Raw genomic sequence first — 22,842 nt, forward strand, 5'->3', positions numbered from 1 at the left:
AGCCTGAGGAAAAACACATGAGGGAGGGGAGTACAACTGCCCCGTGGCCTGGTTGGGGGTCCTCTTTCCTCCCCATGCTGGCCCTCATCCGGCTTGTCAGCATCCTTCCGGAGAAATGCCCAGAAGGGACCCCAGCGCTCCAAACGTGGTCTACCGACCAGGACCAAGTAGAGCCAAACTGGCATCTACGCTTAGGGATGGGGATGGTCAGACTCACATCTCCAACCAAAAAAGTCTTGAAACAAGGCAAGGTGAAAATAATGGTAAATTTTATTGGCATAAATCACAGGAATTTAAATGGGAAAAGCAAGGTTAAAAGTTTATAGGGCAGAAAGAATCAAATCAAACTGTTGACCCAGAGAGGCATTCCCCCAGATGTCCCTGAACCCAAAGGGGAGGGACGGGGCAGGTCACTGTAAACAGAGCACTAAGGCCTCGAGGTGGACGTACAGACACCCCAAAACAGAGCAGAGCTGGCCTGGAGAGCCCCTGGCTTTCATTCAGCTAGCTGAACCAGAAAGCTGAGTGTGCACTGAGTTCCCAGCTAACTCAGCCTCCCTCAGACCCAGACTGTCTTTTGCCCTGTCTGCGGCCAATTCCCAATGACCGGAGAAGGCTCCGGGAATGGGCAGGAATAGCAGCTCCACCTGGGGACTCAGGTAAGCTCCCGTTTCACCTACTGGGAAAATCTTCCCAGGATTCTCCCAAGACCTGGCCTCAAGGGACTCGAGAATATTTCATGGCCCATAATGAGAGCAAGGCCCCTTTGCAAAACCACCATCAGTTTCAGTCGGGTTTCTCCCCCAGGAATTTTCCAAACACTCATTACCGTCAGCACAAAATGGGGACAAAGCTGGGGCAGCAGAGCTTGGCGGTCCCGAGCACCCCCTGGCTCCATCGTCATCCTTTTCTTAAGAAGGAATGTCTATTCTATTCTATTCCTCCATCGCTCCACCCCAGGTTTCCCAAAGAACAGAGAAACTGGCACAAAAGGTGCTTTACAGAATCTAGGAGGATGCCCAGAGCCAGAGGGCAACCCCCTGACCTCTACCGGGCACGTTGGAGCAGGGCCTTGGGGGAACTCAGAAGACACAAGGAGGGCTTGGATGTAGGACCCTGCCCCCAACTCCTTGTGGCTTATTCCGGCAGAAACTGGGAAATGCCCTCATGTTCCCTCCAAGTCTCTCCCTACCACCCAACACATGTTACATGCTCACCTCCCTCCTGAAGGCAGGCAAATGAGCTAAGTTAGCTGAGACCCTGGTACACAGAGTCAGGGAGGAAGGGGGTCTGAATACAGCAGTTTACAAAATGTTCTAGGTGAACTGGGAGGGAGGGAATTAAAAAAAAGATGACTCCTAGACCGACTGGTTTGTGCTAGAAAAAGATACTGGCTGCCTCTCACCCAGAAGCCCTCGGTACAAAGAAAACCCTATTGGTTAAGAGTGCTGGACAGCAAAGGTGCCTGGGTCACCGCCCCCAGGGGCCCAAGAGCGGGCAAAGGACAGGACCGAAAGGAACATCTTAAAAATCTTGTCAAAATCATTCATAGAGAGAATTAAAAGCAACCCAGATAAACAGGAATTCAAACGTCAGTGTAGAAATCTATCAAACACGGGGCAGCATCCAGTCCAGGGGCCATGCTCACGGCATGCCCGCCAATCCTAGAGCCCACAAAGTCAATATAAAATATTATTGCTGGAGAGTCCTTTCTCAGTAGAACCGAGTGAATGAGAGCCACAAGAAAGGAGGCCTCAGGCAGAGGAGAGAGAGACCTGGGAACTTCTCCCCCCCCCGGTCTTCTCCCCAGGGGGGTTAATGCTGGCGTTCACTTGGCAGGGGATGGCTGCCCTCCAGAGTGCTGAACCAGGGGATGGGGGGGAGGAGGGAAGGCAGGAGGAGGAAGGAGAAGAGAGGGAGGAGGGAGAGGATGGGGGGAGGAAGGAGGGAAGGGAGAGAGCGGAAGGATTACAAAAGTTCTGCCCCTCAAAAACTCCCTGAATGGGCAGCCCTGGTTCTGGGGATGCCCAGTGACCTGGCTAAGAAACGATTCCAGTGTGGGGTGCCAGGCTCTGCACGGCAGGAAGGAAACCTGACTGGTTCCCCAGGCCACAACGGATCTCTCCCACCATGAAAGAAAGAGAGGCAGGGAGAACAGAGGAAGGGGGAGGGAAGTGGGCCTGGGGAGATCCCTGGGAAGAGGAAACCAGAAACAGGTGTGGCGCCCTGGCCTCTCTGTCCCCTGCCGGGAGGTCTCTGGGTCCCAGGAGCCCTCCACTGCCTCGAGGACCCTCCCGGGTGGGCCTGGGGGGTCCCGTGGGGGGCAGGGGGGAGGCTGGCTGGGGAGGGGAGAGCCGGAGGCTCTAACAGAAGAGCTTGAGGAAGCAGTTTTGACAGTAGGGCTTGTCATTCTGTTCCTTGAAGGTTCCCTTGTTGAGCTGCTTGAGACAGAAGGCGCAGACAAAATGCTCCGGGTGGAACTTCTTGGCCATGGCGGTGATGCAGCGGCCCGTGATGGGCTTCTGGCAACCGGAGCAGAGCGAACCGCGACGCTCGTGGTAATGCACCTCACAGTAGGGCTGCCCGTCGTGCTCGAAAAAGCTGCCATTGATGAACGGCGTAAAGCATTCCTGACCAGCACAGGGAACGACGGGAACAGTCAGGCCCCAGGGGGGCTCTGACCAGCAGCAGAGGGGCCCCAGACCCTCCCACGGAGACCTGAGGAGGGGCCAAGGGACCTCAGAGGCCATCCAGACAAGGAGACCGAGCCTCAGGAAAAGGAGGTAGAGGCCAGGCTTGACCCAGCCCTCCTGCCTCCTCCATGCGGCAGCTCCCCGTGACTCATACTGTGGCCCTGCAGGGGTTCCCCAGGGCCCGAGGTCCAGGGCCAGACAAGTTTCTGGTATGATATTAGGATCCTTTGTCTGCTTGCCCCCCCCCCCTCTGCTGGGGAAAGGACCAGACACCCAAGTCCATGGGCCTCCCTCAAAACAGAACTGAAGACAATGGGCCTCAGCAGAAGGCACAGCCAGGGAGCAGAGAGAGCGCGGCTGAAAGGGCGGGGTGCCTTACCCGGCAGACGAAACACTCGGGGTGCCAGAGGGTGTTGAGCGCAGAGATGTAGTTCTCTAGGATGGCCCGGGCGCAGCCTCCACATTTAGGGGCAAACATGTCAAAGTAATCTTTTCGACAATACGCCTTGCCATCTTTCTCATGGAACCCTACATGGGAGAGGAGAGCAAAGGATAGGTTCAGAGAAGGTCAGGGCTAGTAGGGGCCTTAGAACAGGGGATGTCAGAGCTGGGAGGGGCCTTAGAACAGGGGATGTCAACTGCAAGGGAGCTTAGAAATCAGGTAATATAACTGTCTCATTTTATAAGACAGAACTGAGGCCTAAAAGGAAGAAATGTCTTGGCCAAGGCCACAGAGCAAGTCAGAGGCAGGATTCAAACCCAGATCCTCTGACTTCAAGCCCAGCACTCTTTCCACCACCCTCTGCTGTCTCTCTAACATTGAGAACACAGTATCCTAGATGTAAAGGGGCCTGTGAGGCTCAGGAAGGGATCTATCCACCCCCCCACCACCACCCTGGCCTCTAATGTGAACATGACCGTCCCTCAGACACTACTGACCCCCTGCAACCCAAGCTTGGTACCTTCCGGTCCAAAGAAAGCTCCACACTGAGCACAGAAGAAGTGCTCCGGGTGCCAAGTTCGGTCCAAGGCCGTCACCACTTTCTAGATAAGAGAAATCCCGGACAGAAAAGCTATTGAAGGGGCCGTTTGCATCCTGAGGCCCAGAGAAATGTATCCACGTACGGGGGTGGGCAAAGAAGCCCTCTGTAGGCCTCAGAGAAGCCCCCTGCAGATGGGAGGTGATTCGGGGGAGGTTCCCACCTGTGCTCACTCCGCAAACCTCCGCCCGGAACCCACCCCACTTGGCAAATACGTAATATTTATTTATCAATGTGCGTGTTCTATTTCTCCAAGCACACAAGCTCCTAGAGGGCAGGGCCACTGGTCTTTTTATCCCCAGAGCCTGGTATGCAGTAGGTGGCTAATAAACGCTTGCTGAATGAATGAATGCGTTCTCGCGCTGTCTGCTAGCCTGGGCTGCCCATGCCAAGCCTCCCTACTCTCATACCCAACCTCCTTTCTTCAGAAACTCCGCCTCTGCCCTCCAGGTTCCCCACTGACTGGTCCCTCTCTCGTCTCCTGAGACTGTGGACCCTGAGCGTGACGGTGAGCAGGGTTCCAGCAAGCAGGGAGCGGCCCATGTGGGGAAGGACCCAGCCATGCAGCCGAGTGGGCGTCCCGGCCTCATCCGCCCCGTGCACCTCCAGGACTCACATCCAAGATGGGCCCGTTACAATAGAAGCAACGCGGGGAGAAGAGGTTGTGGTAGTCCTTTTCACAGTACGGCTGCCCATCACGTTCAAAGAAGTTCCGGGAGCCGATCTCCTCCTGGCAGTGGGTGCAGACGAAATGCTCCGGGTGCCAGGTTTTTCCCATCGCCGTCACCACCTGGGGGAAGGGGGAAATGAGGAAGGCTGGCCAGGGGAGGATGGGGGAAAGAAGGTCAGCTCCCCGAGGGCAGGCAAGCACCGTTCCTTTTTGTCTGTATCCCCTACACACTGAGCCCGGTGCCTCGCACATGGTGATGGCTGTCACTCATGTCTGACTCTCGACCCCATTTGGGGTTTTCTTGGCAGAGATACTGGAGTGGTTTGCTGTTTCCTGCTCCAGCTCATTTTATAGATGAGGAAACTGAGGCAAACAGGGTGAAGTGACTTGCCCAGGGTCACACAGCTAGTCAGTGTCTGAGCCCAGATTTGAACTCGCATCTTCCTGACTCTAGGCCTGGCACTCTATCCACTATGCTACCTAGCTAGGTGTCTAATAAACTCAGCTACTACAATAAAATGAGGCCTTTCTCCACCCCATCCCTACCAACCCACTGAGTCAAGGGATCGTACTCTTTATCAACCCCCGCCCCCGGGGGTGTGTCAGACCCTCTCAGAAGCAGATGGTGCCTCTGGCCCAGGCTGTCTCTAGTTCCCCTCCCATCTCCCACTCCTCCATCACCTGTCCAGCAATGGGCTTTTTGCAGGCCCCGCAGACACCTTTGGCGACCGTGGCCACACCTAATTTGTTCAGGTCCGACTGCAGGCTCCCCAGCATGCTGTCCAGTTGGCTCCCTGGCTTCGGGGGGCCACCAGGTGGGGAGCTGCTCCCCACCTTCCCCTGGGCCATGAACTGTGGAGCAAGAGGAGAAAGGTGGTTGGAACAAGACAGCCAGCAACACCTGAAATCTCTGGCTGGGACACCAGGTATTTTCTGCCAACTTGGAGACTTCCTAGGGTTCAAGGCCATTCGACCCACTCTACAGACACAGTAACTGAGGTGACCTTCCTGAGGCCAAACAACAAAGCAGGGATCCATCCATTCAGGTCGCCCCCTGTCTCCCTCCCACAGCTCTTGGGGAAGATCCTGTCCTGAAGGTAGATAAGGGGAGAAGAAGCCTGTGGGATAAGAGAGAAGGGAAGCGGGACAGCATTCTCTGTGCTAAGATTACCACCTTCCCCCACCCACCTCCACTGCCATTTGGACAGTGATGCTCAGCCCTCCCTGCACAAGTCAGCCTATAGCCCACACAGCCCACCACCCTGGATCTGACAGAGAGACGAGAAAACTCCCTGATGAGAGAGTAAGGCCTTTGCTTGCAGAGAGACAGGTCTAGGCATCTCCACACCAGTACAAATAGGAAGGGCCCGATGTTTGTTGACTGAATAACTGATTGATGGCCAGATCAACCCTAGAGTTCAAAGACTTCCCATGATCCTCTGTAGCCTGGCTGCTGACGAAAGTAGTTCTTCCCAACCACAGAGCAAAGAAAAGGCTCCCCCCAGCCCAGGGGGCGAGGAGGGGGAAAAGCCTGGAGAGATGAGGCCTGACCCCAAGAGAGCTCCATGGAGGAGGGAGAGGAACAGAGAAGCCTCCTAGACAGCAGACCTGACCGAAAGGGGAAAGGCAGGAGAGCTACAGACGATGCTGGTTTCTTTCTTTCTCTTAGCAGGGCCCCCTTGGAGCTAGGAGCCCAGGACCATGCCCTAAGGGGATGAAAGGGGCAAACCTCAGGAGAGGCCAGGGCTGCAGAGAGCTCACTGCCACGAGGAGATGGGCTGGCTGCCTTCCTGAGGGTGGGAGGGCTGGGGGGTGGACGGGCTGCCATCGGGGCCGGGGAGTGGGCTGCTGAAGTCCCCGTCAGCACCTGTGGAGGAGGGTGACAGGCTGAGGTCAGCATCCTGACTAGGGGACTGGAGTGAGGTCGAGGCACTGTGGAAAAGGGCTGAGGTAGCAGGAGATGAAGGGTGGAGGCCAGGCACCGGACCATGATGGCCTGGTTTTGACAGTCCTAGGGACCCCCCGGGGGCAGGCCTGCCTGAACTGGGGAGAAGAGTGGATCGTCATCAGTTTGACAGCCAACAGACACGGTGAGGCGGGCGGCAGCCGGGGTGTGGGGTGGGGAGGAGACAGAGGCCACGCTCGGAAGAGGGCCCAGGGAAGCTGAGTGCCCCTCTTCATCATGGGGATCCCTGACCCCCAGAGGCCTGGGGGAGGCATCAGCCAGGGTTGGTGGTGCCTGGGGGGAAGGGGGCCCACTCTCAGGAGTGTGTCTGAGATACTGGAGAGAAGGAGAAGGAGGAGGAGAGACAGGAACTGAGATGGTTCTTCTCAGGGGAATGGGAGAGTCAGGAGGAAAGACAACCTGGGAAAGGAAGGAAGACAAGTGAGGACGAGAGAAAGGAAAAGCCCCCGAGATCTAGAGGCCCCACCACCCTCTCATGCCAGACCAGCGCCAGGATGAGGGCAAAGGGCCAAGCCCTATCCCTGAAGATTTCTGAGACCAGGGCCCTGAAGAGGATCTGAAATCCTCTTCTGGCCAATGTCATCCAGGGTTTGAGACACCTGGTGGCCACACAGCCCCCCAGCTCCTCTTCTCCCCCTGACCCATACAAAACGGCCCTAACTGCAAACACAACCAAGAACCAGAAGAGAAGTGGAAGTGTTCCAAACACCCTTCTCCTCCTCCACCCCACCCCTGTGAGGCTACGCTGAGGAGCCCCGCCCTGATACCTTCTCTATGACCTGAACCCCGTCCCGCCTCCCTCGTGGCTGCACGGTGATGACAACCCCCTCCGTCAGCCAGGCCTCTGGGTTAGCCCCTGCCTCGTCCACCCCCTCTTCCTCTGGCCTGATGCCCAGCCGGCCCTGCAACTCGGCAATGAGCTGGTCCTGAGAAGGGGTCTTGTGGAGGACGGCGGGGCTCAGGCGTCGACGCGGGGAGGGTTCCCGGGACATGGGGTGCGCGTGGCCCGTCTCCCGGCTCCTCCTGATCACAGAGCGGATCTGAGAGACAGAGGAAGCCGGTCATGGCTGCGTCCTTCTAACCATCCTCTGGCTCCCGGGCAGGCCAAGCAGACACAACCCTTCTCATTATGCATTTACTCTTGTCCCCGTCAAGCACTGAGGAGCAAAATTCCACACGGGTGAAGACGGATGTTCAAAAAGAGCAGGGCGGTGAGGCACGTTGGATCTCCACCAGGAGAGCGGGGCTCTCCCTCTAATCTTTCTGTGCCTTCATTTTCCCATCTGTAAGATGGGAACAATGACAAATTGTGCCCAGCCCACCTCACAGAGTGGACGGGGCATCCCACAGACACGGAGCATGTGGATTAGTAAGATACACCCCTGGCCCGGAGGCAGCCGGCCTGCTCTGGCCCAGGCCCAGCAAGTCACGGACATGCATCAGCTGCAGTGGTGAGAAGTCTCCTGATTCTCAGCCCAGGCCCGTTTTCTTCTGAGGACGTGGCTAAGGTCCCTGGCGCTCCAAGCTGAGGGCCTCACCACGAGCGCCATGCACACAACAGCTCTGTCAGGGGCTCATGCTGTTAGTGCAGCAGGAGGGGCAGGGGAAAGTCCAGTCTCACACCATGCACTGGGGGCCATGCACAGCAGCCGCAGCCGCCCTCCCCCTCTGGTGCCTGCCTGGCCAGAGGTGGAAATCCTCTCTGTTCCCAGGGGCGGCTCCGGCTCGTCCCTCCTGGCCAAGCTGCTCAGGGCTTCCGTGCCCCGGCCTCCGCTCTCGGTGCTCATGGCAGGCACATCTCTCCAGGCAGTGCTCTCCTGGCCCGGCTCCTTCTTGGCCTGGGTGGGGTGGCCGCCGTCCTGACCCATCAGCCCTTGCCCTGCCAAGGTCCTCTGCGGTCTGGGTTCCTTCGCAGGGCCCCAGGTGTCCGGGAAGACAGTCTGCCGGTTCTCAGCAACAACAGCTGGTTCAATGGCTCCTTCCACAACACAAGCAGCCTCGTGCGAATCTGGGGGCCCCAAGGGCTCCAAAGTCCACAGCTGCTCCCTCGAAGCTTCATTCACCTCCTGCAGACCAGGTGGGTGGGGGGGCACCTTCCAAGATGAGCTAGGCTGCCAGGACCTCGAGTGTGCTTTGGGCAAGAAGGAGTCAGAACAAACAGCCTCAGGAGGCCTCTTCTCACTGCCCAGACCTGCTCTGGCCCCGTCTTTCTTCTGAGTCGGGCCCTGGTCCTTTGTCTCAGAGAGACATCCATCCACAAAGGATGACCCACTGCTGGCAGCATCAGACACCCCCCCAGGCCTGGTCGGGTTGGGCCCCTCCAGAGGAGGAGGGGCCGTGAGGGGATCTGAGGACAGAGCTGGGGGACTCCTCCCCACAGCCCCATGTTCTTCAATGCACAGGACCCCAGAGGCACTCCCCCCATCACCGGAGGCACGTCTAGTTCGAGGCATCAAAGAAACAGAAGACGAGAGGGTGCTGTGTGGTTCCGGAGAGGTACCGGAGCGGGCCAACAGCACCGACCTTGGGGACACGGAGGAGCTGGTCTGGAGGAAAATCAGGACAAAGGCAGAGAGGGAGTTCAAGACCCCTTGGCCTGGGCATGAGTTCCATCTCCCAGAGCGTCTGACGTGACTTCTCAGATCTAAGCAGCTCGTGACGGGGAGCTCACTTCCTCCCAGACACTCAGAGAACAGACAGCCAGGCCCACAGACCACCCGAGTCACCCACTGGGGCGTCCTCCAAGGCCAAAGAACAACCAAAAAACTTATAAAAGAAAGCACACTTCAGGGATCAGGGGGAGGGGGGGCGTCTCTTAAATGGCCCAGTGGGGAGGGGGGAAAAGTCAAAAGAGGGATAAGACAAGAAGGGTGGATGGGCTCTCCAAGATAAGTGGGGGTAACATCTAGACGACAGCCCCAACACGCACACACACACATGCGTGCACACACACGCGCACACACACACATACCTCCTCTATAAAGAAACTCGCTACGGCCCAGAGAGATGGCAAACAGGAGTTTTTGGTGACCTACAAACACCACACTTTGGGTTCCCTGCTGGTCTGCCCCTCCCTGGCCCTGCAGCCTTCTTTAGCCAACAAAAGGCCATCATCCTTGTTCCCCACCTTGAGTTTATCTTCTTGGAGGACTCGTGCTTTCCCCTGCCCCAGCCCCCACTAGACAGGAGACACCATCTGCTGCGTCATCAGCCACCACACAAGTCCAAACCTTAGCCCCCAAAATGGGGAAACTTCTGAGCCTGCGGTCCAGAGACCAAGGTTCCTCCGCTATGATGGACTCGAGAATTCTCCCAGAGGCATTTCCTCTGCGTCAGTGTGGAACAAGATGGCGCCACTTGCCCATATGGAACCAGGACAAAGCCTAGTTCAAGCCCCCCAGAAAAGACCTCAGCCCTTGATCATCAAGAAGAGAAGGCCGGTAGGACAGTTCCCCCTCCCAGTCCCTCAGCTTCCTGTTCCATCACTCTCTGCCCCTCCCCAAGGCTGCCATCTGACCCAGAAGGCAAGGCCAGGTCAGCAAATTATTGGAGAAATCAATCACCATCAATACCCATTTAGATCCTGGCAGACCTCTCATCTTCTAAATAAAACATGCCAGCCCATCCCTGGGTTGGGGGAAGCAGGGAAGGTCGCCTGGAGGCTGGGTCGGGAGGGGCTCAGGGCAGGGCAAGAGACCAGTCTCAGAATAAGCTACTGGTCAATGCCGGCCCGCCAGCCAAAGGTGTTGGGTTTCCCACAGTCGTGGCTGGTGGGAAGGAGAGGCCCAGCTGCCAGACCACAGAGGGAGGGAAGGAAGAGAGTAAGGCTGTGGAATCAGCCCCATGGATTCTGGGCAAAGGAGAAGTAAATTATCAGGGGACTGGAAGGCAGAGAGAAGGGAGTGGAGGTGCCGGGGGGGGCAGAAAAGGACATCAGTCAACGCCATGCAGGGGATCTGGACAGGTGAGAGCTGGCCCCTGGGCTTCAGGCCCTTGGGGTCAACGTCCTCCCTTCCTTACCCCAAAAGCAGTGACAGAGGCCCTTTGTCTGCTCCAAGTCCACCAACCTCAGCAGCTAGAAGCAGGAACCGCCTTCGACCTGACCTGGCCAAGGCGGCATCCTGCTGCCCACCTAGCTGGAGCCAGGGCAGCTCCCCTGGCTGTGGGTTCCCTCTCCCTAGCCTCCAGTGGCTGACCACAGAGCAGCAGGCAGGGCATCCCATGCTCAGATCTGCGCACAGGTCCAAGGTCAGATGGGGAATAAGGACACTGGGGTGATAGGAATGGGGGGAAAGACCCAGGCCGGCAGAGCACCTTGAAGTCCGAGAGGGAGGCCATCAGCTCGTCCAGCTCCCTGGTGGCTGAGGAGGCCGAGATGCGGGTCTGTTGCTGGCTGGACGTGACGCGCTGAGGGTTGTTCATCTCACCCTGGTTCACCGTGATGGCTGGGCTGTAGAGAAGGGGCACGGGTATGGTGAGCGGTGAATTCCAGGCGGCGTTCTCAACATCGGGAACAACCACAGCCTGGACTCCTCCCAAGGCTTCAATGCCCCCAGTCTACACTTGGGGCTCACTCTGCAAAGGCCACACCGAGCCAGGCCCTGAAGCCTTTAGGAAAGAAAAGGCTGAGCAGTGGTCTTACTGACAGCTCTCTGAAGTGTCTCAATTCAATCCAAAAGCATTCATTAAGCACCTACTATGTGCTGGCACTAAAAAGGAAAAAAGTGCCTGCCCTCCTGGTGTATGAATCCTTATTCCAAGGATCTGTGACTCCACCAGTGGGGGCTTCCTGAGAATCTGGGATCACAACAGAGTGTCTCAGGGCTGTTCATGCATAGTTATTATAACATCAGTAACAACTCGGAGGAGGGTCATCAGCCCCATTTCACAGATGATCAAAGTGAGGCCTAGAAATGATACGTCCCAGTGTCAGCGGTGGAATCTGCGCCCACTCTTGCCTGACCCCCAGCACAACACCCTTCCTAACAGACCCTGCTGCCCCTGCCCATGACGGGGAGAAAGGAATGCAGGATGAATTCCTGTCCCATCCCTGGCTCTTCCTACTTCTTCGGGGATCCAGAGGGAGGAGGAGGGAGATTACTTAGCAAGTCCACAGAGAGGGAGGGAGTGGTCAGGAATGTACCACAACCCCTCAAACCTAACAAAGAGACTCCAAGAATGTCCCAGAGAGCAGGGGTGGGCCCCGTGCCACCCCCACCCCCAGGCCAAGCTGGTACTCACACAGGGCTGGGCACGGAGCTCTCCAGCTCATCCAAAAGGCTCTCCACGCTGGGCCTCATGTCCTCCAGCCCCCGGGCCCCATTCCGCTTGGGCTTTTCTTTCACTGGGGGGGTGGCCTTTCCCCCCAAGGGGCTGTTGTTCTCGGGGATGCCATAGTGAGCACTCAGTCCCCCGGGCAGTGGAGGGCTCTGGTTAGCGTCATCTTGGGAGAGAAGAGGAGAAAGTCCAATCGATGCCAACGCCGGGGGAGCCTGAGAAATGAGGATGCAAGAAAGCAGCCCTGCCCCCCTCCCCTCACCTGACAAGAAGCCAGACGCAGGGCCGTGCTGGACTGCATTCAATTCCAGGAGAAGGCGGTCAAGTTCTGACAGGTTACTGCCCAGTGAGGAGCTCATGATGGTGGGGGATGGCTCAGCTGATTTCTGCTTATTGGGGAAACTGGGGGAGGGGGAAAGGAAGGAGGCCCATGAGAATCCCTGGAATGGCAGGGGAAGGGGGGGCGCACGAGACACTGACCCCCGGGTTTCTGGAGGGTTGAGGGGCCCGAAGCTCACGCCCTGGGGAGCCTGCAGCTTTATTGATAGCTTAATGTCAGCACAACTTCCCAGAGTGCAGGGGCAGCCTCCTTGGAGGTCCTCAGGAAGAGCCAGACGACCACCCGTCTGGACCCTTCCAGGGGCATTCCCAGGGGGCCGGGCTGGACCAGGCGCTGCTGAGCGCCCTGTCGGCTCTTGGGGAGGACGAGGCCTGGGGGGAGGAAGGCAATCTCTCCAAGCCGAGGATGTGCAATGGGACGGGGAGGGATGTGGTAAGTTGGGAGAGGAAGGAAGTCTGGTTCCTACCCTCAGCTACCCAAAGGGGTAGCAGAGAACCGGGGCAAAAGCTCCCAACAGTCAGAACGCAACAGGAACGTGCATGAGGGAGCAAGTGACCCTGCCACCTGACCTAATGGGAAAGGGGAAGGGGGAGAGGGGGAGACAGAGAGGGGGAAAGGGGGAGGGGGAAAGAAGGGGGAGAGGGAAAAAAGAGGGAGTGGAGAGGGGGAGACAGAAAAGGGGGATAGGGAAAGGAGAGGAAAGAGAGAGGGGGAAAGGGGAGGGGGAGGGCTCTGGCTCCTCCTAATGACAATAAACACCCCAAATGACACGTCTGTAGCTCTCTAAGCCCCTTACATTAACGGTCTCGTTGGCGGCTCCCTACAATTCTGAGAAGTCGGTGGGACGGGGGTTATATCACACGCACAGACTCTGAGGCAGAGAAGGGATCCCAGGCAACCAGAGAATCACCCGTTTAGAGCTGGACTAGATTTTAAAAGCCAACTAGTCATGCCCCCATATTTTACAGACAAGGAAATCGAGGCAGGCAAAGAGATTAAATGACTAAAGCATAGAAGGTTAAATGACTGAGAATCTGGACGGGACCTCACAAGCCTACTACTCCAACTCTCTCCCTTTACAAATGAGGAAACTGAGGCAGAGAGAGGTGAAGCAACTTGAGGCAGCTAGGGAGCGCCAGACCTAGAGTCAAGAAGACCTCAGTTCAAATGTAGCCTCAGACACTCACCAGCTATGTGATCTCTGCCTCAGTTTCCTCACCTGTAAACTGGGAACATTAAGAGCACCTAGCTCCCAGGGCTGTGGAGAGGCTCAAATGACATGCCACACGTAAAGGCCTCTGCCATTTTTAATGTGCTATATACACACTACCTGCCATTATTATTACTTTATCATTGTTATTGTTATTGTTATTATCATTCTCACTACTGCCCTCAGACCCCAGCAGCACGCAGGCTGGCTGCTTTCCCATGGCACTGGGCAGAGACCCTGTTGAGAAGACAAGCCCCTGCCCCACGCTGGGCACCTGGGGGGACGACGCGGGCTGCTACCTGTACACGTGTTCTTCCTCACTGGCTCCACGGGGGCAGGGGGACCCGAGGCTGTCCCGGGACTCGGGGACGCTGGGATTTTTCACACCGGAGCTGTACACGGGAGACTGGGGCGGAGGCTGCCGAGATAAGGCACCGTGAGACGGCAGCTCCACCCCAGAGGAGGGGGCGGGGGCAAGTTGAAGGGAGGGTGAGTGGCCCTGAATCATCTGCCACCCCCCACCAGGAGGTTCACACTCATCCTCTCCCAGCCCACTGGGGGCTTTCCGCTGCCTGGTGATTAACACTGTTCACCACTCCTACTGTGCATGGGGGACGGTACTTGGTTGGGATGACTGGGGCCTCTCTGGACCCTTCTCCCCTCGTCCCTTCGCTTGCCCCCCAGCCCACCTCTTACCTCTAGGTCCCCAGCTCGGCTCCATAACCTAGCCCATGGAACCCTCCCCATAGTGTGCCTTGCCTTTCAAACCTACCCCCACAGCCACGGGGTCTACAGACCCTACCTGCTGGTGGATGTATCGGGTGCCGCCAGTCTGCCACTGGTCCCGGGGGTCAAGGACAGTGCCGTTGAGCGCCTCGCTAGAGGGGGGTGGGGGGACCGGGGGGGGCACCGCAATCTCTTGATACGTGTGGTTTCCTGTCGGGTAGGAGTAAGGGGTCTCTTCAGACAGGAAGACGGGCCGTTTGGAGATATGGGAGGTGGTAGACTCCAGGTCCGCGAGCAGGGCGTCTGGTAGGGACAGGAGAACACGACAGGCACGTGAAACAAGATCTGCCTCCAGCCGGCACCAACCACCCCCCCGTGGCCTGAAAGCCTCCCCTCGCCCCTGGCAGGGGCCAGGCCAGCTTCTGAATCCTCCAGGCTCCGGGGTGAGGAGACGGGAGAACACAGACACGCGACCAACCTTCCGAGGGTAAGCCGGGGTAGCCTGCAGCCCCCTGCTCCCAGCTGATGGCATGCTGGGATGCAAACCAACTGCCTGCCTCGGTGGTCCCCCCCAAACTCCCCCCAAGCGAACCTGAAAAGGCTCTTCTGGGCTCCCAGGGCTGCTCAGCCCCCACCTCTGGGTTCCCGGGCCCCCTCCCAACAAGTAAGCAGAGCCCGGGATCTCTGGGAGAACTCTGGGCTTACCAAGAAGGGATAAGGAAGGAGCAGGAGGGATGACTACACTGGACAGAGGAGGAGCTAGGAGGGCCTCCCACATCACAGGGAGGGACCCAGCCTTCCCTGGCTCTCTCCTCCTCAAAGGGGAAAAAGTGCCAGTTCTGGTGGGGGGACTGAGGGTCACAGTATGGCCCAAGTGGGGGGCAGGTCTGCTTAGAACACCAAGGGGCCCGGCATCGAGACAGAGAGGAACCAGCCTCTGGGGAAGGGGCTGCCCCAGGGCCCCTCAGGTGAGGGCCGGGAAATCAGAGCCTGGCCCTGCCTTCCCAGCCCCAGCTCCCAGGACACTCTCCACCCAGTCTTCTGGACCCAACGCTCACCCCCCGGCCCAAATCCACCAGCATCTATCATGATCTGGGAGCCGTGCAAGGAGCTGAGGAGGAGCACGGACGGTCCCTGTCCACGAGCACCTTACAATCTGGTGGAAGGAAACACCCCACCCAGAGATGAAGACGGGACCAGGAAGGTGCCAAGGAGGGAGGCGGCCTCTCCCTCTCCTGCTCCCGTCTTAAAGAACAGCCCTGAGCAGAGGGATCAGAGGCTGGGCTAACAGGCACCTGTGCCCACCACACTCTCCAGCTGACCACAGCCAGATTAAAATGGAAGCAGGAAATATTTAAAAAATAAAAATAATGCTAATAAGTGGCTTTCTAAGACGACTGTGTGGCCGGCAGGGATTCTTCTGTCTAGTCTAGCGGCCAAAAGGTCCAGACCACAAGCCAGCACGCTTCAGGCACGGGACTTGACCTCAGCTCCCAGAACAGGACTCCATCCATCTACCCCACACTGCCTCGCATACATAACAATTTGAGGGTGAGGGTGAGGGTGAGGGTGGGGAATCTTACAGGAACGATTAGGCAGCCAAGCTCGAGAGCCAAGAAGCCAAAAGTTCAAATTCTGGAAGACTTAACTTTTCTAGTTCTCAATGTCCCCAGCTGTACAATGGAGGGGTTTTGCCTTGATGGTGTCTGAGACCCCTCCACCCATGAGGAGCCCCTTAAGGGCAGCCCCATCTGCCTCTGGCCCAAGCTGACTTCTTGAATTTCTAACCAGCCCAGTCCTAAATCCCTCCCTCACGTCCTCCCAGGAAAAAGGAGGGAAGGCCAAAGTCCAGGGCTCTCGAGCAACTCCAAATGCCAAGACATCTGCCAACTCTGAGGATGCCCCCCCAACCACTGGTCGATGCCCACCCCTCCTCCCTCCCCAGCCTCAGGAGCCAAACCTTGTGCTCTGGTCCCAGGGGAGAAGTCCCTTCCAGCAAGCAGGTAGCAAAAAACTTATACCCTCCAGCCCAGGGAAATCTCGGGAAGGTTAGGGTGGGGCAGCCCGGCCTGGAGGACAGGTCCTCTGACGTCACAGAGAGGAGATTTCCTGTGGTCCCACCCCATCCCTTCCAGACGTCTGCCCGAGGAGCTCCCACAAAGAGGTGGGGCTTCCTCTTTCTCAGCCAGGTGGAAGTAGATGGAGCCCAGCCCAGGTGGCCTCCCAGCAGCCGGATCTCTGGGTGCTCTCTTAATGCTCCCTGGAGACAGGCTCCAGAGAAGCTCCCGGGAAGAGTCAAGAAACATCCCCGAGCCAGACCCAGCGCTTCTATGGCATCTCTGACTAGAGGTCCTCTGGCCTCCCTATGGAGATCTCCCCCTCCACACTCCCCACCCTGGCTTCTCCTACCCCCTGAGCTCCACCCGCAGGCAGGAGGTGACAGAGGGATGGATTTGGAGGCAGAGCACTTGGGCTCTTTACCTGGGGGACCCTGGGTAAGTGACTTTCCCGCTCTTGCACCCCGGCTTCCCTCATCTGTAAAATCAGGAGGCTGGACTGACTTCTAAGTTCCCTCCTGGTTCTTACATTCTATGTCAGTAAGTCAATTAATAATTAATGTCAGTCAATTAATAATTAACTGGTGCGAAGTGCTGGGCCTGGAGTCAGGAAGACCTGAATTCAAATCTGGCCTCAGATACACACTAGCAGTGACCCTGAGCAAGTCACTCAACCCTGTTTGCCTCAGTTTCCTCCTCTGTAAAATGAGCTGGAGAAGGAAATGGCAAACCCCTCCAGTATCTCTGCCAAGAAAACCCCAAATGGGGTCACGAAGAGTCAAACTCGTCTGAAAACAACTAAACAACGAGAAAATGTGCCAGGCACTCTGCTAAGCACAGGATACAAAAAGAAGCCCCTGCCCTCGAGGAGCTTACAATTTAATGGCAGAAATAACAAGCAAGCAAATTACGTATAGGATAAACGATAGACATTCTTCTGTTAGCTTTTTTGTTTTTGTTTTTTTTTTTAAAGCTCTCAGCCTAGGGGAAAGGGGAGGTATACATTGGGAAACACAGGTGATGTTGAAACAAAAAAACCACCCAGACATTTTCGGTTACCGTTTGAAGGTGCCTTACATCCAGGGCTGTGCCCAGGCCAATCTGAACCAGTTGGAGCTGATTGTTAAATTTTCAGTGTGAGCATTTACACCTTAGAAATCTGCAAATCCTGGCTTGACTATATGGTTTTGTTGATTGTGAAGACTTAGAAAGTGAAGGAGAAAATGTTAAAAATGCAGATTAAATATGAAAGCGTTTCTAAGCACATGCCCCTCCCCCCACAGAGGGCTGGTTGTTAAACATTTACCAGCGCCCCCCTGCTGACATCTGCCATTTTGTGCCTTGGGACGCCCAGGGGCCCCTCCAGCTCTTTATTTGTGATCCTGGGAAACAGGATGTAGAAGAGGGAATACCATGACCAAATGGAGACAGGCCTGGAGGAGGCAGGAAAGGAGAGCTCACTCAGGCTGCATTCGGGGGCCATCTGGATCCTAATCTTCGGATTGTGGTGAAATGGTTAAAGTTCTCAAGTTTCCTCCTTTGGTATGAGTCAACATAAGCTCAGGCCAGACTGGGAGGAGCCAGGGGGAGGAAGGAGGGATCCTCCGGGGGAGGGGAGGCCCCCTTCCTCTGGGTGCCCGGCTGCAGCAGCGCCCACCTGCCCCCCAGCCCTCCTAAGCTCCTGGACGGCAGCCCGACCCACAAGAGAAGCCATGGACAGGCCCCTCCCGGCCACCCAGACACACACTCTCCTCCCCAAGGCTTAGACCCCTCCCCGTTCAAATCAACCAACACTCACAAGCACCTCTTCTGCATACAAGGCAGCACATTCCTGGTGCTGAGGGGGGGCCAACACCAAAAACAAGATGTCTATATTGGGGGGTACGATGAATGTACACAGGTAAGCAGGGGGAGCACAGAGCAGGGGATCAGAAAATTCTAGATTTAGAGCTAAAAGGGAACTCGGAGGCCAATGAGAGTTTACAGATCAGGAAACTGAAGCCCAGAAAGGTTAAGTAAATCACCCAGAGTCGCACAAATGTTTGAGGTGGGATTCTAACTCAGGTCTTCCTGACTCCAAGTCCAGCCCTGGGAAACCTAGCTGCCTCAGAGTGCCCAACCTGAGTTTGAATCCTATTTCACACACTTCCTTGCTGTATGACCCTGCGCAGGTCACACAGCCTCTCTGGCCTTCAATTTCCTCATCAATAGCACATGGCTCCCTGGGTTGTTGTGAGGACAAAATGAGATAATCTTTGTAAAGCGCTTTGCAAACTTTGGCGCCACATATAAATGCCAGATAGTGTGGCAGTGGTTAAGAAAATGCAAAAATAATCTCTGATGGGAGCACAGTTCCTGTAGAAGGCAGAGGTGAGGAGAGAGTATGTTTGGGCTGAACCCCTGCCCTCTGAGAGCTTCCACTCTATGGGGGAGGGAAGGGGATCTGCCTCTGGACAGACAAGCAGACAGAACACCCTTCGCAAAGCAAAGTGTGAGGGATAAGGAAAGGTCATGGGTAGGAGGGGCAGCCAGCGTGGAAGCCAAGGCTTCTCTCACCAAGGACCAGACTCCAGAGGACCTAGCATCCAAGGCCTGGAGGTCAACTGGGCCAAGCTCCCACTTTACAGATGAGAAAGCTGAGACCCAGACAGGGGAAAGGACATGGCAGAGCTGGGCTCCTTCTGCTCCCCACTCTGGCTCTCAGCACAAGCCCCCACTAAGCTTTCTTCCAGATTGGGGGTGGGGGCAGACACCTGACATCTGCCTCCAAAGTGAGTTGTTCCTCCCCCACCCCTTTTACACTGGCCTCAGTCTCCCAACTTTCTCCTTCTGGATGAGCTGGTCAGCCAATAAGCATTTATTAAGCACCTATGTGCCAGGCACTGTGCTAAGAGCACCAGCCCTGGAGTCAGGAGGACCTGAGTTCAAATGCGGCCTCAGACACTTGACACTTAGTAGCTGTGTGACCCTGGGCAAGTCACTTAACCCCACTGCCTAGCAAAAATAAATAAATACAAAGGAAGGCAAAAACCAGTTCCTCAAAGAGCTCCCAGTCCAATAGAAGAAACCACAAGCAACCAAACAAGTACAGAATAAATAGGAAATAATTAACTAGGGAGGCAGGGGGTGGAGAAGGCTTCTTGTAGAAGGTGGGATTTGAGCTGGGGCTGAAGGAAGCCGGGGAGGTCAGTGGTTACAGTGGTACAGGGGGAGCGGTCCAGGCATGGGGGACGGCCAGAGGGAATGCCCAGAGCTGAGATGGGGAGTCTTGTTTGTGGAACAGCCAGGAAGCTGGGTTACTGGATGGAAGAGGATGTGCTGGGGGGTGAGGTGTGAGAAGACTGGAGAGGTGGGAGGGGGCTGGGGGACAAAGGGCTCTGAATGCCAAACAGCATTTTGTATTTGCTCCTGGAGGCCACAGAGAGCCACTGGTGTTTACTGAGAGGTGGGACGGTTGACAGGGTCAGAAAATCTCTTCGGTGTTTGAATGGAGGATGGACTGGAGTGGGGAGAGAGACTGAGGCAGCCAGTGCAGTGGTCTGGGCAGGAGATGAGGAGGTTCTGCACAGGGGTGGGAGCAGGGTCCCAGGAGGGAAGGGGGCGCACTGGAGAGACGCTGCCCAGGTGAAAGTGGGCCTTGGCACCAGCTTGGATCTGGGGGCTGAGAGAGGGCGAGGCGTCCAAGGTGGCTCCTGGGCTGGGAGCCCGGAGGCCTGGCAGGATGGCAGGACCCTGGACAGTCAGGGAGGTTTGGGGGAAAGAGAAAGAATTCAGCTTTGGCCACACTAGGTCTAAGATGTCTGCCGGATGTCCAATTAGAGATGTCTTGGAGGCAGACAGAGGTGCGAGCCCAGAGGTGGGCAGGGAGGCTTCACTCTGCTTTCTTGTCCAAGCCCCCTGGCCTTCCTCTCCCCTCCCAGAAAGAAGCCACTCTGAGCCGTGCATTTTTGTCATTGTTGTTGCCTAATTTTCCTAGGCCAAGTGACCCCGATCAGGGCACTCCACCCACCACAAAGGGGAAGATGAGGTCACCAGGCTAGGGCTAGCCAAGGTCGGGGGGAACGGGGTGGCAGGTTCACAGAGGCCAGGACCCACCAACGTTGAGGCAGAGCCTTTCTGGCCCAGAGGTGGCTGGTTCCTCGAGGCTGGAGCAGCCCAAGGTGGGAGGCATGGCCTTCCTGCCACAGGGCAGAGGCCTGAAGGTGGAGGCCAGGGCATGGGGGGCAGTCCCTGGGGAGCACGAGGGACCGAGCTGGTGTCTCTGACCACCAGAGTGCGCTGTGGACACACAAACCCAATCTGGGAGAGGAGCCCAGTAACCGAAAGTAACCTAACCCGTTACTCGGTAAGTCCCAGAACCGTCCAGTTGCGGGGCTGGAGGGGGGTGACCCTTCCCTAGTGCACCCTGGGAGTGCAGGGCAGCTAAGAGATGGGCCAAGCCTGCTCCTGGGGGCCCAGAGCCATGGGGAGGGAGGGCAGCTCTGGCCAAAGCTGGGCAACCTTGGCCCAAGTCACCTGACCCCCTCAGCTGGAGAGTGACCTGGAAAAGCCACATGACCCTGGAGAAGTCTGAGTCCCAAAGAAACCGGAACCGAGGGAAAACTAGTCCAGCTATGTACATGTCTTCACAGCCCTGGGCAAACCTGAAAGTCTAACCACCCCAGAATCCTGGGACTCCCTCCATCCAAATGGGGGTTATTATCATTCCTAAACTGGAGGGAGGCCCAGGAAGGGACTCCCAGATAACCACCTGGGCTAGTTTCCATAGGCTCTGTAATGTAAATCACATTAGGAAGCCTCTCCAATGTAAATTTTCCCTTTACTGTCTTCTGTTTCTCCATCACCTTCATTCATCATATCCATCTCCTACCCATCCTATCCATGGAGGCAGCCTCTAGAACAAAGGATCTGTCCAAAGGCAGTTCAGCCAAGCCAATCAATACAATCTGGCAGTGCATGCAATATTCCACACCCCCAGCCCCCACCTCTGCAGAGGGGTGGAAGGTGCATTTTCTTGGTGAGTTATTAGTACACTTATCAGTGAGTCTGAACCTGGCTCTGGAGAGGGGGTCAAACAATGCTACTAACATGGCTAACAATTCTAATAGAGTTCTTTAGATTTTACGAAGCACTGGACAGATGACTGTCTAGTTTGAGCCTGTTGAGGAGGGAGCTACAGGTATAATTATCAGGTAGAGGTGAGAATAGTGAAGTGACCAGCCCAGGCTCACACTGGGAAAGTACGCTTCACACAGAGTGAAACTTAGGTCAGAAGCAAGATTTCCAGCAGGGCTCTGTCCACTATGGCCCCCATCCCCAATCCCTAGAGCCAGGCTAGGCCTACCAGGGCTCTCTGCACTATGACCCCCAGCTCCAATCCCTAGAGCCAGGCCAGGCCTACCAGGGCTCTCTCCACTATGACCCCCAGCCCCAATCCCTAGGGCCAGGCTAGGCCTACCAGGGCTCTCTGCACTATGGCCCCCAGCCTCAATCCCTAGCAGGCCAGGCCTACCAGGGCTCTCTCCACTATGACCCCCAGCCCCAATCCCTAGAGCCAGGCTAGGCCTACCAGGGCTCTCTGCACTATGACCCCCATCCCAATCCCTAGGGCCAGGCCAGGCCTACCAGGGCTCTCTGCACTATGACCCCCGTCCCAATCCCTAGGGCCAGGCCAGGCCTACCAGGGCTCTCTGCACTATGACCCCCGTCCCAATCCCTAGAGCCAGGCTAGGCCTACCAGGGCTCTCTGCACTATGACCCCCGTCCCAATCCCTAGAGCTAGGCTGGGCCTACCAGGGCTCTCTGCACTATGGCCCCCAGCCCCAATCCCTAGAGCCAGACCAGGCCTACCAGGGCTCTCTGCACTATGGCGCCCCATCCCCACCCCCATCCCAATCCCTAGGGCCAGGTCAGCCTGCAGGGAGCCCTAGAGGAGCTCAGCTTTGTGGGGGCCCTCTGCCCCAGCTGCTGCACAATCTGGGCATTGCCTGGCTATCTCCTCCCTGGGACCTTGATTATGCCCACCCCCTCCTCCCATTACAAGACTTGTATCTGTCAGCTTAGGAAGGCGTCTTCTGGCTCAGTCCAGCCCAGCACAAAAAGAGACTAGGGACCTCTCGGGGGGCTGCTCCAGGGATGGAAGCCCACCTCCACTGGGCAGTCTGACCCAGGGAGGGTTTTTTAGCCTGGGGAGGAAGCAGCAGAGGGCAGCTTCTTGTGGGGAGGGACAAGCTGATCTCTCCCTTAGCCCCCACAGCTCCAGGGACCGACCTTGGAATTCTGGGGCCTTGCCCTCAGCAGCACTGATGGGGTTAAAGTGCTCTCTCTGCTGAGGCACATTCCTTCCCACTCCCCCCCTGCCTGCCCGTGGGGAGGGGACCCAGGCACATTCCGAGGCCGCAGCTGCCAGTGCCCCCCCTGCATTCCCTTCCTTCGTGTCTGCACTCGCTGCCCCCAGGATGTGGCTCCTAGGCCCTGGTACCAGCCAAGACATGCACATGCAAAGCCCCAGCTGGGACCCGAGGGGGTGGCCTTGCCTTGGGGATCAGGGTAGAGGGAAACACCTGTCCTAATGAAAGGCCACCACCACCCTCCTTGGCCCGCATGGGCAGCCCACACTCCCTCTCCAGGGAGATCGAGTCACTGAAGGGCAGCAGCCAGCTAGTCTGGCCTGCACTGGACAAGTGGCCATCACAGTCTGGATGTGGACAGCTCTCTTCTTCTTCTCTCTTCTCTCTTCATGATAGCCCTGGTAGGCCTAGCCTGGCTCTAGGAATTGGGGCTGGGGGCCATAGTGTAGACAGCCCTGGTAGGCCTGGCCTGGCTCTAGGGATTGGGGCTGGGGGCCATAGTGGAGAGAGCCC

General features: G+C 56.9%; 1 protein-coding gene across 2 annotated transcripts in view; it reads right to left on the reverse strand.

Annotated features, from left to right (window-relative positions):
• Positions 1-247: 247 nt before the first annotated feature.
• PXN (paxillin) overlaps positions 248-22,842 on the reverse strand; it is a 56,452-nt gene continuing 33,857 nt past the window's right edge. Inside the window, exons 2-11 of one of the 2 annotated variants that reach the window (XM_027864198.1) lie at positions 13,999-14,225; positions 13,496-13,614; positions 11,909-12,048; positions 11,611-11,812; positions 10,684-10,819; positions 5,085-5,255; positions 4,350-4,523; positions 3,656-3,737; positions 3,073-3,221; positions 248-2,630 (exon numbers count right to left, since the gene is read on the reverse strand). In XM_027864198.1, coding sequence (XP_027719999.1) covers positions 2,364-2,630; positions 3,073-3,221; positions 3,656-3,737; positions 4,350-4,523; positions 5,085-5,255; positions 10,684-10,819; positions 11,611-11,812; positions 11,909-12,048; positions 13,496-13,614; positions 13,999-14,225 — 1,667 coding nt within the window. In that variant the 3' untranslated portion in view covers positions 248-2,363. Of the gene's footprint in view, positions 2,631-3,072; positions 3,222-3,655; positions 3,738-4,349; positions 4,524-5,084; positions 5,256-10,683; positions 10,820-11,610; positions 12,049-13,495; positions 13,615-13,998; positions 14,226-22,842 lie in introns of both variants that reach the window. The other variant, XM_027864187.1, reaches the window with a different exon arrangement.

The sequence above is a fragment of the Vombatus ursinus genome, unplaced genomic scaffold (assembly GCF_900497805.2).
Source record: "Vombatus ursinus unplaced genomic scaffold, bare-nosed wombat genome assembly UNPS02001287.1, whole genome shotgun sequence".
NCBI classification, from domain to species: domain Eukaryota; kingdom Metazoa; phylum Chordata; class Mammalia; order Diprotodontia; family Vombatidae; genus Vombatus; species Vombatus ursinus.